Here is a 16,922-nt window from a genome sequence, read left to right as displayed (position 1 = left end):
ACTTCCACCACCATCAAGATAATACAATCCACCAGCTTCATGCCCTCTACCAATCTTCATCCCCGTCTTGAGATGTTGAAAAACACACGAAGAGGGGTAAAAGGTAATGGAGCAATTAAGAGACTTGGTCAACTTACTAACAGACATAAGATTAAAAGGAAATTTAGGGACATACAAAACTAAGGATAGGGATATAGGGTCCAAGTCAACATTACCAACACCACAAATGGAGGATGTGGAACCATTAGCAAGGGTAACAGATTGTGATGTTGAGCAATGAGAGTGGGAAGAAAGCACACCTAGAGTTTCAGTCATGTGATCGGAGGCTCCAGAATCAATAATCCAGGGATGGGGTGTGGATGCCAGACAAGCCATACCTGAGTGTGTGAGAGTGGCCGTGTTCTGTTGAGATGTGGCCTGTACTAACCTCTCATACTCATCACAGGGAATACTCATCATCTCCTTACCAGCAGCATCTGTGGATGTAGGAGGTACCTGATCGGCTAAATGGCTCTCCTGTCTGAAGCTACCGTCACTGGTCACGGCATAATTGGCCCAAGTTGAAGGTGGACCATGCAAGTCATAGCAATAATTGATGGTATGTCCATCCATACCACAGTGTGTACACCTCCTTGGACCCGAACTACGTCCTCTACCACGGGCTCCCCCTAAATCTCGACCTCTAGTACAACCACGACCACGGTTATATGTACGTCCACTACCACCACTTCGGCCATATGCCGGTCCACTACTACCACTACAGCTAGACTGAACTCCCCAAGCTCCACCTCTAACACCACGACCTCTAGATACTGCTGTTAGGCAGTTTTGTATGCCCTTAGCTTCAATCTGATTTGATGTACTTTTGACATTTAGTGTAAATAAATAAAGTGCATGTTTGATTCATGTTGTATGGTATGATTCTGTGTAAGACCCTAAATCTGGGCACTTAATGAGACTCGTGTTAGTTTTAAATGTTCACAGCCATTGGATAAGTCTGGGGAGATTTATCCTGCCAAGGCTGATACTGGTGTGCTGCCAAGTGTTGGGATGGCCTGTCTCGGCCACCAGGGTAAGACCCAAGGCACATGTAGTATGTGATTACTCGAATCTTTGAACCGGACTAGATTTCTAGTATTGCTCTGGACCTTAGAAACAAATGGGCAAAACTAGAAAGTTACACCTGACCCCTAGACTCGATTATGATACTTCACTAGGTGTCGGATTGGGCTGTCTTTGATATGCCAATCAATGAGATCCTTAGCGGGGGTCAAAACCTGGGTATGTTGGGACAGTCTGAGAATTCATCTGAGTGGGTGATCATAGTGATAGGATCAGCCCCTTTTGTCGGACAAAGGTAATGATCGGGAATGCACTCTCTCTGATGGAAACCAAATTGCCGGCAGTTGATTTCAATCGTTGGAATTTTTGTTTTGCAAAATTTATATATATGATATATAGGTATTTTCGTTTTCAAGTTGTTTGCAAATGGTTTTAATTCCCGGGATCCATGTGAGAAGAGAGTGCAACATTGTTCCTTGCAGCCGTGGGAGAGGTCCTCTTTTGTCGGGCAGTGCTTGATCATTATGGGCTGAGAGGTTAAGTGTAAGGCCATTTAGGATAATACCTGATGGGCTACTTTTGCACCTGCCCACAGTCCCTGGGTTTTTATAAGATCGCTTGGCCCAGGGACCACTTAGTGTAAGTGTTGGGCCCATAGGGTCCATGTGATGGGCTCAGTGGTTCAGTGAGATTCTCAGTGAATTCGGCTAGGCCTTGTAATAAAGGCTGGGCCGAACCCATGTTGCTGGTGTGTAGATCAATGCTTGGGTCCCACGCCATACAAAGAAGCCCAACTGGGCAGCAGATTGGAAACCAATTGAGCACTGATTACTTAATGGGCCAAAAGCCCGTTTCGAACTGGGCTGATATGATCACCCACTTATGGGGCGGATCTGAGATTAAGGTTAGCAAAAGGATTGGGCCTTCAACCTAATCCACTCTAGGAGACCAAATTCGAATCTGATTTGAATATGGTAATCTCCTGATAAGAGCAGGAGTAAGCTAACCTAATCTACAGATAGGATTAAGATCATCCCCTATCCAAATGCTGATTTGGATTGGGATAACTCCTAATAGGATTAGGAGATTTCCTAATCAAGAAGAAAGAGGAGAAATCCTAAGAGAATTAACAAAATTCGAACCTAGGGTTTTGAGCAAGAAAATCTTCCTGCGAATTGAGATAGGATCTCATACACTCCAGAGAGAAGAGAAGCAGCATTCGCCATCTTCATCTCAGGAGTTCTTCTCCAGCTACCGCCATTCTCTGAAAAGATTCGATCTTTGATAAAAGAAATCAAGAAATCAGTTCTTGATATCAGTTTTGCAGAAGAAACTGAAAAGATTCGGTACTCAGTGTTTCCAGAGGATTCTTGTGAAGGATTCAGTGTGTAGGACGCACTTTGCTGGTTCCGTTCTACAGATTGTTGTGTCATCTTCAGCAGGAGCGGATCTTGGTGTCTTTTTTGGGCGTGAACACCAACTTTGGGAGATACTGCTTCTCTGGATCAGGTATAATTCCTCCCTTGGCTTTTGGTTCAGATCTGGTTCGGTTATGATTCAAGTAGGATCCTTGAATATTGTATTCTAAATTTAGGGAATATGATTCCCAGTTTGAAGAAGGTAGGATTTTTTTTTGAAATTTGCCCACCCATTCCGCAATCTTTTTGGCGTCCATACAATGGATCCTACCATTCTTTCAACTGCTAGGGCTGATCTATCGAAAATATTAGGGTTCTCGGTAGATCCAATGGAAATCCTCCTGAGTCGAGCAAACACCTCTTCTAAGGAAGGGAGAGCTGACCCTCCTAGTATCTGAGCCCGCACTGGTTCATATTCAGATTTCAGCCCCACCAAAAACCGAGTCACATCGAGTTCTCTCTGTTGTTGCTGAATTTTGACATCAGAAGTGAGGGGGTGATAAACATTCAATTCATTACGAATGTTTCTCATACTAGCATAGTACTTCTCAAGACTCTGATTACCCTGTTGTGGATTAAAGTATTCCTAGTACAACTGATATACTCTGGTTGTGTTGTCTTGACCCAAATACAACTTCTTAGCATGGTCCCACACTTCTTTGCCAGTATCAAGGAACATGAAATTTACACTAATCTTGGGTTCCATACTATTCCATAACCATATGATGATCTGTGCATCTGCTTGCTCCCAATCATCATACTCAGGAGAATCGGTGGAAGGTTTTTCATCCCTTATGTGCTTCACCTTCTTCTTTGCCTTAAGAAAGACTTCTACAGATTTGGCCCAAGGTACATAATTTTCTCCATTCAGCTTAGTGGAGGTCATTTGAGCATTCAGGTAGTCAGTAGGGACCATCACACTAGTCTTGCTATCACTGTTGTCTCCCATTGCTGAATTTTGATATTGCTGAATTCGGCAAACTGCACACTAGATCACACTACACCCTGATTTCAGCACTTACTACTGCTGCAAATTGCACTCTTTACACCACAAACCCAACTCCACGATTGCCTGAAACTTCCCAACACTGTTTGAGGAACACCCCCCCTTCGAATCACACTGAAGGGTGCACAAACCCTAGCACACTACAATCTGAAATCCCACCATACAGTCTGAAATAGATTTCTCATTTGATTCACACAAAAAAAATGCATAAAACCTCTTCTCTTCATCGATTAGGGGAGGGCTTCTTAGAAACTGCAGCAACCGACCACAAACACCACAACTGGAGGCTTAGAAATCTCCAAGGGAAGAGGGCGATCACTCCTTTTCAGCCCTGTCCCTTTTCTCTAGCTGATGGCGAAGAAAATAAGAGAAAACCCTAGGTTGGGTGTGTAGATAACAAAATTCTGGGCAGATCCGATTTGCTCATTTTAGCTCTGATACCATGTTAGTGTTCGGTTTGCCTGTTAGACTGATAACAATCAAGGAAGAGAGAGAGAAGAGAGAAGGAGAGAAAGGGAGAAAGGAGAAGAGCAGAGGAGAAACAAGGAGAAAAGATTCTGGTTCGAATGAGAGAAAATGTTCTCTCTCCCATTCGGCCAGATGCATTTTATATTACCAAAATAATGTGGAAAAGTCACATATGCCCCTACTTAAGTTAGGGACATTAAATCTAACATAAACTTACACATCAACACCTAAACACAAGCACAAAGACAAAATTACCCCTACATACTCGACACTAACAAGGTGAAAGATCTAGGACCCTTATGTTATTTCCTTGGAATTGAAGTTGCCCGCTCTTAAAAGAGCATCTTTATTTCCCAACGGAAATATGTACTAGATCTACTAGAAGATATAGGCACGCTAGGGGTGAAACCAATTGACTCACCAATTGAGCCTAGCCATCAGCTGGGAGACAGTCAGGGGGAGTTCTTGAAAGATGTGAAGAAGTTTCAGAGACTTGTAGGGAGACTCTTATATTTGTCTATGACCAGGCCTAATATTGCTTATGCAGTGGGTGTCCTTAGTCAGTTCATGCACAGTCCTAAGACAACTCACTTTGAAGCTGCAGAGAGGATCCTTAGATACCTCAAGAAGTTTTTAGGAGCTGGTTTGTTGTTCCAAAAACATGGACATAAAGGTGGAAGTATATACTAATGCTGATTGGGCAGGGGAAGTCGATGACCGAAAGTCTACCAATGGGTATTGTACCTTTGTAGGAGGAAACTTAGTCACATGGAGAAGTAAGAAGCAAAGTGTGGTGGCTAGATCCAGTGTTGAAGCAGAATACAGAGCTATGTCTCATGGAGTTGCTGAAATCATGTGGATAAGAAACCTGTTAGGTGAACTGGGTTGTGCAGTTAACAACCCTATGTCACTCTATTGCGACAATAAAGTTGCTATCAACATTGCTGCTAATCCAGTCCTCCATGATAGGACGAAACACATTGAAGTGGACAAGCATTTTATTAGAGAAACACTTGTGAGTGGAGAAGTGTGCACTCCATATGTCAGCTCAGAAGAACAACTTGCAAGCATCTGCACCAAGGGTCTTCATCACGTGTGGCATAATGATTTGTGTGACAAGTTGGGCATGATTGACATCTATGCTCCAACTTGAGGGGAAGTGTTGAAATAGTTTATTTTATTTCTTGTTTATTATTTTCTATCTTGTTAGGGTCCGTTTGGTTGGTTTAAAGTCTTTTTTTATTCTGTTATTGTACTTTATTTATAGCAGGGGCACAAGGGTCTTTTTCCCTTTTATTTTAGATGCCCTATAAGTATTAATAGAATATGGCGCCACCAGAACCATTCCATTGTCGCCGTTCTCTCTTCTTCTTTTCCCTTCTCTCTCTTATTTCTAGTCGGCTTTACTGTCAAGAAGACTAAAGGGAAATTTAGGAACATATAGAACCAATGGTAAAGTGAAATCAAAATGTAAAGTAACATCATCGGTACTAGAAACAAGAGGGGTAGTGCCATCAGCTAGAGTAACCGATTGGGCGGTAGAGGGAGGGGATAAAGATGCAAATAGGTCTGAGGACCCAGACTGTGATCTGAGGCCCCAGATTCAATAATCCATGGTTTAAAAGAGGAAACAAGACATGTTGTACTTGACTTTGCAAGAGTTGCAGTATTGCTGAAAGAAGAAGATGAAGTTTTTCATACTCTTCTCGAGTGATGGAAACCATTTCCTTCTCCTTCCTAGTATCTAAAGCAGTGGAGTCATCTCCTGTAGCACCACTATCTCCTTCTACAGTAGCATGATTGACCCAAGTAGATGGTGGGCCATGCAAACCATAATAGTAGTTCATAGTATGTCCTTCCCGTCCACAATAGTTGCATTCTTTGGTCATTCCTCGACCAGCAACACTAGCACCACGACCTCTAAAATTCCCATCTCTACTCTACTACCACTGTGACCTGGGATAGCTGCTTCTACCACGTGAGCCACCTCTACCACCTCTGGTTGCAGCTAGGGAAAACTTCTCTAATACTGGAGAGCTATCTGTATGTGGACTCGTAGCCCTTCTTACTCTAGAGAAAACTTCAAATAGTGTAGGTATATCACTGGTACCTAAATGGGCACACACCGGTTTGAATTCAGACCTCAATCTGGAAAGAAAATGTTGTTTTTGCACTTTGAGATCAATTGAAAGGGGTTGATATGAATCCAATTCATTCCGCAAACTCTTCAAGCAAGCATAGTACTCTTCCACACTCCTATCACCTTGCTGTAGTTGAAAATACTCCTGATACAATTGATAGATTCTAGTTACATTGTCTTGTCCTGAATACAACTGCTTAGCATGTTCCCGAGTTTCTTTCATAGTATCAAAAACATCAAGTTCACACTGATATGAGGTTCCATACTGTTCCAAAGACATGCCACAATTTGTGCATTCTCTTGGATCCAATCTTTATACCCTACAGCTCCCGGGTCTGGTTTATTTTCTTTAATATCTTTTAACTTTCCTCTCGCCGTCAAATTTACCTCAACTGACTTCGCCTATGGTATGTAGTTGGTACCATTAAGTTTAACTGACGTCATCTGTACAACCATGAAATCACGTTGTACCATCACACTTGTTTTGTATTAACTGCCAGAAGCTGCCATCAGTTATTTCTGCAACACTCTCCCAAGTTGAACACCTTCCCGACTCAACAACAGCACTCAACTGACTTATTTAATGGTTCTGAAACTTCAACAGCATAGCCGCAACTCCTAAACCTGGAACATCAACATAAGAACTCCTTCTATGAGTCAACTAGCCTCACGGTTCACAGTGAACTACCCACCAAACACATCAACCACAGATATCAATCAACCAAACTTCACATTCACAGTCCCTTTTCGAACTGCCGAGTAGAGGGGGTCTAAAACACCATTAAACAGTCAACCAACGAAGCAACTTATGGCATAGAAGCCTCCTAACCTTCTAGGCGATCAATCCTTTTAGGTTCTTCCCTTTCCTTTCTTCTCGTATTAGCAGAAAACCTCAGCCAAACCAGTTCCAGACGTCCTTCACTGATGCAGTCAAGAAACTTTATCAACCAAGCTCTGATACCACGTTATCAGGACTGTATTTAATTAAATAAATAAACAGAAACTACTGATATGAGCCTAGAAGGAGAAGAGATGGAGAAGAAGTCGAACAGAATAGGGTTAACTAGTCTCTATCGAGAGAGAGAACTGCCACCCTGTATGTTTAATACATAATGAAAAGTAAAATTACAATACTACCCCTGTATACAGATACTTAAGAATAGAGACAAAACACTGATTTAAAAAAAGGGAAAAGACTAAAATAACCCTAGAACAAAACTGTATTTTAACAGTTGAAAGGTTGTTGGAAACAGGGGATAATCATTCGGAATCTGCTGTCTTTTGCACTTTGTTGGACAATCTGAACAGAGCAAAATAGCAGAATTTTTTAGGGGAAGATTGGTACAAAGGAAGCTAGGATTGGTAATATTGAGAGGAGTATTATGCATTGGGCTTTGAGCTTAAAGAGTTTGCTGGTCTTAAACAAGGCCACTTTAGGAGATGATGGGTGTTGGAGAATACAAACCTATTCGGGTACTGTCTTTGAGGATCAAAGAAGTTCTCCCTTAATCAGCAAATTTCATGGGACCTTTGTAAAGGGGAGACAAATTACAGACCAAATTCTGGTAGCTAATGAGTGCCTGGAGGACACGAGAAGATCTAAGAAGAAAGGCTTTGTTTGTAAACTAGATATGGAAAAAGCCTATGATTTGGTGGATTGGCATTTCCTTTCACAAGTGTTGAGAAACTGTGGGCTTGGAGAAAGGTGATGTAAATGGATTCATGGTTGTGTCAGTTTTAGCCACTTCTCTATCTTGGTTAATGGAGTGGCAAAGGATTTCTTTCTAACATGTAGGGGTGTAAGGCAAGGAGATCCTCTCTCACCCTTCCTTGTTACCTTTACTAGCATATGTGCTTAGTCAAATGATCTCAAAGGCTGATAGGGAGAACATTGTAAAGGGGTGGAAAGATTTGAAAGGATCTCCAATTTGAGAGTCAACCTTGAGAAGAGTAGTGTAGTAGGGGTAAATTTGGGAAATAGATTGTTGGATGTTTAGAATGCTCTATCTCTAATTGGCCTATGACCTACTTGGGACTTCCATTATGGGAAAACCCTAGGGAGAGTAGCTTTTGGCGCCCGATTGTAGAGAAGCTTGAAATTGAAAAGAGATTGACCTCGTGGAAGAAGAGTTATATTTCTTTTGGAGGTGAATTGCATTGTTTAGAGCTACCCTTGCTAACTTACCAACCTTTTTTTCTGTCTGTCTTTAGGATTCCTTCTAGGGAAGCTAATAAACTAGAGAGGTTGATGAGGAGTTTCCTTGGGAACTGGGGGAAGGTAGAAATGATCATCTTCTAAAGTGGGAGGTGGTGTGTAAAAGTAAAGAGGGAGATTTGGGAATAGGGAATATTAGGCAAAAGAATATGACACTTATAGGGAAGTGGTTGTGGAGGTGGCCTCTAGAGAGAGAGAGAGAGATTGTGGCATGAGGTGGTAGGAAGTGTCCATGGTCACTCAAAGAATGGGTGAGATGCTAGGGTATCTCGGCGGTAACTTTGGCAACACCCTGGGAGGCAATTCACAGTATTTCCCCCAACTTCGCAATTTTATTAGGTATGATGTGTCCAATGGTAATTCAGTTCTTCTTTGGGAAGATACCTGGGTCAAAGAAACTCCTTTAAAGGACCTCTTTCAATGATTGAAAAGGCTCAAAAGGCTGTGTCAAAATTCCCCTTGGAATCTCCTTTGGCACCAGTTTAGGATGTTGGATTTCATAGAGGTTTTAAGGGATTAAGAGATTGAGAGTCTAACCAGCCTTTTGAGCCTTCTTGAAAAAGTTTGTTTGGATTCTTCTGAGCCAAACAAATGAATTTGGACACCTTTTCCCTTGGGTTAGTTCTCTTGTGCTTCCTTCTTAAAGGCCCTTTGTCATTTTGAATCTCAACTAGTCTTCCCTTTTTAGGAGGTTTGGTGCAGGCCTATTCCCCCTAAGATCTTGGCTTTCTGTTGGGAAGTGTTTTATGAGAGGTAAACACCCTGGATAATCTACAAAAAAGAAGACCTTATCTTTGTCTTTCATCTAACTGGTGTATTCTTTGCAGGTCTCATGGTGAGGATTGTTACCATTTACTAATTTCCCGTGAGGTTACTACAGATTTGTGGGATGGCTCTTCTTCATCTTTGGGTGCAGGTGGAATAGGCCAGCAGATGTAAGCATGCTTTTTGATCCGTCTACCTTTGCTTGGCGCCAACGAAGAGGAAGATTAATGTGAAAGTGTGCAAGAGCAACTTTGCTTTGGACAGGGTGGGAAGAAAGGAATGCCAAAATTTTTCAAGAGGAGAGAAGCAAGCAAGAATTTAAGGAGTGTATCTTACATAGGGCTATCTTGTGGCTAAAATCTTTGGATTTATTTCAGTAATTCTCCTTCAATGATCTTTGGAGGCATTGGGCAGCAGTTGCAACTTGCAAGTAGCTCCTCTAGGAAGAATAAGGTGTATATGAGCTGGGCACCCCCTCCTGAAGGATTTGTGATATTAAATTTTGATGGCAACTGTCAAGGTAACCCAGGTCCCTCTGGGAGTGGGAGGGGGGTTATAAGGAACGGAAGTGGTAATGTGGCTCTCTAATACTTTGGCCCTCTACGTGTGGGGGACTCCTCTAGGGCAGAATTACTAGCTGCCCTCTAAGGAATACAGTTTGCAGTACAGGTAGGAGTGCAAACAAATAGAGGGTGACTCCAAGCCCCAAGGTGGTGTGGTGGGCTGGCTACAGAACCCAGAGAGTGTGGTCTGGTGCTACAAGAATGAACTGAAAATGTTCAAGTAGCTGACAAGGAATATGAGTGTCAGAATATAATCAATGAGGAGATTAGCTAATGCTATGGCCGATAGCTTAGCCAAAGCAAGGGGCAAATAGGGAACAATTGTATTGTGCACAATTGCAAATAGGTCGCAGGTTGTGCCTCTCCTGGAACACTTGTAACTGTTTTTTCTCCATTTTCTAATAAAAATCCTTTTATATATATATATAAACTATCTGGGTACCTCACCTAACAGTTTAATCTTTTAGGTTGAATTGTTCTTTGAGATGATATCAGACCCTATTTGACCAAATGGTCTAGTGTTCAATCCTCATAGCCCCAATTTAAATTAATTAAATTTCAGCACAAGGTTTGGGTGGGCCTGTGCTTATCCACACTTCAAGCCCAATAGGCTTTCACGTTTCAGGGACCTCACGTAACAGCTTAAGCTTTTAGGTTGAACGGTTCTTTGAGAATGAGGAAGAATCATCTTGATCGTTCTCATCCATTGTAGAAGGGTATCTTTGTATATGTATAGGATGTGAGATTTCTTGTGTTTAATTCCTGATATAATTGAACTTTTCTTTGAGGGAATTTCTCCCTCTTTTTGTATTAATACAATTATCATTTATCACAAAAAAAAATGATATTCAGTTCTACTTTCTAGGTGAGGCATTCTGTTCTCTTGCTGGTAGAAACAGGTTTTTTTCCTCCCCCTAGTGGTTGTTTTCTTTAGATTATGCTCTACTTTGTAGTTGATTAGGGACTATAGAAGGAGCAAATGCCAGTTTTCCTCACCCTAGAGGTTGTTTTCTTTAGACTATGCTCTACTTTGTAGCTGCTCTTCAACAAGGGGGTAGCCCATAAACCCCCAACCCAAGTGCAGGCAGGATTTGATCCCCAAGTCTCCGCTACAACCTGCAGCAGACCTTACCAACCAGCCAGTTGGCACCTTGCCAAATAATAAAGCATTTCAATCAATCATCTATGTAATTTGATTGTTTCTAGTTGACTGTGCAGGAGCTAGCATAGGAACAGAGATTTAGTAATCTGGTCATAACAATTTTGCATTCAAGAATTCCAAACTGTGATTTATCACAGAATGCACCAACTTTGGGTTTGGATTTCCTCTTAAGTTTATGGTTACTAATTATTTTGTTATCTTTTGCAGATCAGGGACTCAAACCGTTCTATGATAATGGCTGCTGCAGTACAGCAGGGATGCAAAGTTCTTGACCTGGGTATTACTCGTGATGACGAAGAACATCTTGAGAGGATTTTGGATGGTGCTATGTCTTCTGAGATTGACATTCTTTTAACTTCTGGAGGTGTTTCCATGGGTGACAGGGATTTTGTCAAGCCTTTGCTGAAAAAGCGAGGGACAGTATATTTCAACAGGGTAGACTGAAGTGTTCATCTATGTTTTTTCTTTTTTTTTTTGGTATTTTTTCTTGAGATTTCATTATGGTAATTTCTTGAACATTGATTTCTGGAGCAGTGCATATATAGTAAATAGGAATAGATTACAATCCATTGGATATTTTTTTCTTGACATGCTAATGATTGGATGATAAATTTTTATTCTTGTTAATTTCAATTTATTGATCCTCAGGTTTTGATGAAACCTGGCAAGCCTGTAACATTTGCTGAGCTTATAGTAAAATCAACAAAGGAAAAGGGAGCTAGGAAGATTCTTGCATTTGGTTTACCTGGAAATCCAGTGAGCTGTCTAGTGTGTTTCCATCTCTTTGTTGTCCCGACAATTCGTCTCCTTTCTGGATGGGAAAATCCTCACCTTCTAAGGTAAGAAAATTTTCTAAAAAGGCACTTAATGGTTTCTGTGCATCAGCCACTACCATATAGATGGGGTAAAGTGGACTAATCCATGACTTTTGACACAAGACCAGATATCTTTATTTTATATTTATGTATTGCGGTGGTCTTCTGCCTTACTCAATTATTTGTTGGGCAGATTGAATGCTCGCCTTGGACAGCCCATTAAGACAGATCCTGTCCGACCAGAATTTCATCGTGCAATCATTCGATGGAGGGTTAATGATGGATCTGGCAATCCAGGGTAAATTAAATTCACCTTAATCTATGTTGTCCCCTGCAAAATGCATAAAGGCAACTGATTGAACTTATTTGTTTCCTTCAGTTTTGTTGCCGAAAGCACTGGTCATCAGATGAGTAGCCGGCTTCTAAGCATGAAGTCTGCAAATGCACTGTTGGAGTTGCCAGCAACAGGAAGTGTACTTCCTGCGGGAACTTCTGTATCAGCCATTGTTATTTCTGATATTAGTGGCTTTCCTGTGAGTGATAACCCTTTAGCATTGGAGTCCAATATTTCCATCCAACATATATCGCATAAACAAACAGTTGAGGAATCACAAGCAGCTGAGGTTAGAGTAGCTGTTCTTACTGTGAGTGATACTGTTGCATCTGGGGCAGGGCCTGACCGGAGGTATGCTAATTTATGACTTTTTATCTTATTTGATCATAATTTTTTTAATCAATCTTACTTGATCATTTGCATCCAAAATTTTTATATTAGTTGTCTCACTAATTGTTTGTTTCTGTGTGTGTGTGTGTCTGAAACATTCTTTACATTAAACCTGATTATTTAGACTAGCTTGGTTCTTATTCTGCAAATGTGAGGGGATGTGGAAAGGCTCATGAGTCCAGTCCAATCCCTCAAGCTCAGCCCAACTAAACCTATTTATGTAGGCTTTTGGGGCCAGTCCTCCTGCTTAAGGTCAATGGGCCTCTTGAGCCCAGTCTTGGAACCAGAACAGAAAATGCTAAAAGAGTAATGAAGTTTGAATGAAATTGGTTTTCCACAACTTGCATTTTTAAGTTGCAAGTACAATAGGTAAGCTTGCTGCATCTCAACTGGCATCAGAGCAAGTTCTTTAGGCTGCGTTTGGAATCAGTGTAAACGTCATCAGTGTATCCATCAGTGTAAAATTACACTGATGACATTTTACACTGAACCAGGAAGTGACCGTTGCTTTTTTGAAAATAGTGATGGGTGGAAGAGTGTAAAGTTTTACATCGATAAAATCGATTTATTTTTTATTTCGATTATCGATGTAGAACCTTAGAGCTGATGAGGTTTTACATCTATTATTGACGTAAAACTACACTCCATCCAAACGCATACAAAACTGAACCGGAGTGCAGTTTTACATCGATAATAATTACACCCTCTTTCCAAACACATAACCGAACCGATGTAAAATTTACATCGCATCCAAATGCAGCCTTAATTGCCTTGGGACTGGATTTCCCCATAATTTGTACCCATTGAGTTGCATAGGACTAGATTGATTATTTGACCAAGAGTGGTATAAATAGATAATTTGTAATTCAAACTCTCTCTTATTCCTTCTAGGAGGTCATTGTGAGTAGTTTCATTGCGTTTATTCTGTAAAAGGTAGACAATGCATCTGGATACACCTCTTTGTGTCATTGTTTCAAAGGGGTCACTTTTTGATGCCAAAGTAAGGCAAAGCAGATGTTACTCTCTGCTAAAGTCAAACACTGCAGTACTGTATACTTTGCAACAATATCTAAGAATTCAGTAATTGAATGACTACTTTGAATCAAAATTTTTGGATATTGTTTTTATATTAGGATTGTCGCACTAAATGAGTTTTGCTTTCTGTTCTTTTGTTTCTCCAATATTGTCTCGGCCTGTAGGTTGTTTACTAACCAAACCATGTAAGTTTAGGATTGTTGAAATAATTTAGTTGTTTGTGTTAGGGTCTGTTTGGCTAGTTAAAGCGTTTTTTATTTCTATTTTTTTACTTCTGTTATGTCTGTTATTGTACTCACTTATAGCAGGGGCACAAGGGTCTTTTCCCTTCTTATTTCTGCCGCCCTATATATATTATAATAAAAGCTGGCGCCGCCAGCACTGTTACATTGCCAATCCCTTCTCTTCTCTTCTCCCTTCTCTCTTCTTCATCTCTTCTCTTCTCTTCATCTTATTTCTGGCCGGCCACACTTTCAAGATGGTATTAGAGCGGGAATACTGATTGAGAGAACAGATCGAACAAACTTCACTGAGAGAACAGATCGAACAGACTTCTCTCTTCCAACTTGCTGAATCTGGGTGGAACAGAGATCTGAATCTGGACTGAGGAAAACAGATCTACAACTGGTACAGTCCTTCCTTTTTTCTCTTCCTTACCCTCCTTGGTCGTGTACCAAGTGAAAAAACCAAATGAATCTGGGCTGCTGAATGTTGTCAGATCTTTATACCTTTGTTTTTTGGGATCGTGCGATCCTATTCCTATGTTAAGGTGACTGTAGGTCAAGGATGACCTGTTATCTCAATTATTTGGCTTGATTATAAGTGTTAAGGATCTCTCTTACTGATTAATGTTCTTAGACATTCTGGAAGGCTGGTAGGTGGGGACTGTTAAATCGTACAGGTCTGAAATCTGCCGAATATTGCCTTTTTTTTTTTTGTCCTGAAATTGGTATTGTTTGTGCTCAGACTGTTTTCAAACCCAAGTGTGTGGGTGTGGACCGAGTGGAGCATTTTTTTGTGGCGTAAGGAGGGGTCCTAAGTCTGGTGTTTGGGACTGATTGTCTGTTTTGACCATGCCGTCTGAGAATTCTGCTACTTCAGAGATTTTAGGGAGCCACAATGGAGTGACTGGGGGAATGGATTTGAGTTTCCCCATGGCTGTTATTCCCTTTGATGGTCTGAACTACCTTGAGTGGTCTAGGGGAATAAAACTCTACATCACTGCTAGGGGGAAAATAGGATACATCAATGGGAGAGTGAAGGAACTGAACTACGGAAGTGTTGAATATGATAGGTGGAACCAAGAGAATAGTATGGTGATGTCTTGGCTCTTGGTTTCCATGCTGCCATAGGTAAGGAAGACTTTTATGTGGGCTGAAACTGCTTGTGAGATATGGGAACAAGCGAAGTCCACCTATTCAGAGCAAAGACACTATGCCAAGATATATCAACTGCAAGCTGAATCCTTTACTTGCAAGCAGGGGGAGAGGAGTCTCTCGATGTACTATTCTGATTTGACATCGATATGGAAAGAACTTGATCACTATCAAAATGTTAATTGGAAGTGTGATGAAGATGCAAAGGCATATAAGTCACTTGTATCTCAGCAACGGGTCTTTGCCTTTCTCCTAGGGCTGAATCCTTCTTATGAGTCCATTAGGGTGCAGATCTTGGGTAGTAAAGACTTGCCATCAGTTCAAAATGTGTATACCTTAGTGCAGTCAGAAGAGAGTAGAAGAAGTGTGATGAATTGTGTAGAAGGGGAGTCAGTTGCCCTAGCTGTCCAGGGAAATTCAGATACAAATGTCGGAGGTATTTCTAAAAAAGGTGATTCTCAGAAAAAAACAGATGATAAGAGTAAACTTTGGTGCTCTCACTGCCAAAAGACACGACACACGAGAGATACATGTTGGGATCTCCATGGAAAACCTAAATGGGCACATGATTTGGGTACGAAGTCAACACCTGATCAGGGCAAGAAACCAAGCCAGCAGAATCAGAAAAAGTATAACTCAGCTAATATGGCGTTGACAGAGACTAGTCCTTTGGTAACTCAGGAGAGGCATCCCAGTTCTGACCCTAAGGAAGAAATTATCAACTCCTTTTGTGAACATTTTGTTAGACAGTCTTTGTATGCCCTTAGCTTCAATCAGAATGATGTACTTTTGACGTTTATTGTAAATGAATAAAGTGCATATTTGATTCATGTTCCTGTGGTTTGTTTCTGTGTTATACCCTTAAACTGGACACTTAATGAGACTCGTGTTAGTTTAGAATGTTCACAGTCGGTGGGTCGGTCTGGGGAGACCTATCCTGATAAGGCTGACACTAATGTGCTACCAAGTCGGTTGGGGTGGCCTGTCTCAGCCGCCAGGGTGAGACCCAAGGCACATGCAGTGTAGGATTAATTAAATTTTTGAACCGAACCAGATTTCCAGTATTGCCTTGGACCTTGGAGATTAATGGGCAAAACTGGAAAGCTACACCTGACCCCTAGACTCGATTATGATACTGCACTAGGTGTCGGATTGGGCTGTCTTTGATGTACCAATCAGTGAGGTCCTTAGCGGGGGTCAAAACCTGGGTATGTTGGGACAGTCTGAGAATTCATCTGAGTGGGTGATCATAGTGACAGGATCAGCCCCTTTGTCGGACAAAGGTAATGATCGGGGATGCACTCTCTCTGATGGAAACCAAGACTGCCGGTAGCTGATTTCAATCGTTGAGATTTGTTTTGCAAAATATATTTTATATGAGATATAAAAGTATATATATTACGGTTTCTAAAATGTTTGCAAAAGTTTTTAATTCCTGGGATCCATATAAGCAGAGAGTGCAACACTATTCCTTGCAGCCGAGGGAGAGGTCCTCTCTTGTCGGGCAGTGTTTGATCATTATGGGCTGAGAGGTTAAGTGTAAGGCTACTAAGGGTAATGTCTGATGGGCTAATCTTGCATCTGCCCACAGTCCCTGGGTTTTATAAGGTGACTTGGCTCAGGGACCACTTAATGTAAGTGTTGGGCCCAATAGAAGCCCATGTGATGGGTTTCAGGGGGTGCACTATCCACAACAGTGTATTCGGCCAGGCCTTGTAATAAAGGTTGGGCCGAACCCATGTGGCTGATGTGTAGATCAATGCTTGGGTCCCACGCCATAGAAAGAAGCCCAACTGGGCAGCAGTTTGGAAGCAGTTTTTGAGTACATAGACTTATTGGGCCTGAAGCCTATTTCGAACTGGCTTAATTTGATTAGTTAAATAGATGGGGCGGATCTGGGATTAAATCAGCAGATAGGATAGAGTCCTACCCTATCCACTCAGAGAGATTAGATCTGAATTCAGATCTGGAAACCTCTTGATAAGATCAGGAGAAGGCTGATCTAATCTACATATAAGATAAGGGTCTTATCCTTGTCACTTAAAGAGAGTCCAAATTCAGATAATGATCTGAATTAGGAAACTCCTGATAAGATCAAGAGCTGATCTCTTTAAGCCTATAAAAGCAGGAGGGGGCGAACCATCCAAAACATACTAGAAGCTCCAGAGACACT

General features: G+C 41.4%; 1 protein-coding gene across 1 annotated transcript in view; it reads left to right on the top strand.

The window, feature by feature from the left end:
- B73 (molybdopterin biosynthesis CNX1 protein / molybdenum cofactor biosynthesis enzyme CNX1 (CNX1)) overlaps nt 1-16,922 on the top strand; it is a 132,764-nt gene that overhangs the window by 63,913 nt on the left and 51,929 nt on the right. The window contains exons 6-9 of the mRNA XM_088896028.1: nt 11,007-11,234; nt 11,448-11,638; nt 11,808-11,912; nt 11,994-12,299. Coding sequence (XP_088752154.1) covers nt 11,007-11,234; nt 11,448-11,638; nt 11,808-11,912; nt 11,994-12,299 — 830 coding nt within the window. The remainder of the gene's footprint in view (nt 1-11,006; nt 11,235-11,447; nt 11,639-11,807; nt 11,913-11,993; nt 12,300-16,922) is intronic.

The sequence above is a fragment of the Nelumbo nucifera genome, chromosome 1 (genome assembly GCF_055504915.1).
Source record: "Nelumbo nucifera cultivar China Antique chromosome 1, China Antique-T2T, whole genome shotgun sequence".
Lineage (NCBI taxonomy): Eukaryota > Viridiplantae > Streptophyta > Magnoliopsida > Proteales > Nelumbonaceae > Nelumbo > Nelumbo nucifera.
Note: the sequence above shows the minus strand (reverse complement) of the source record. Positions and strands in the feature narration are given on the sequence as shown.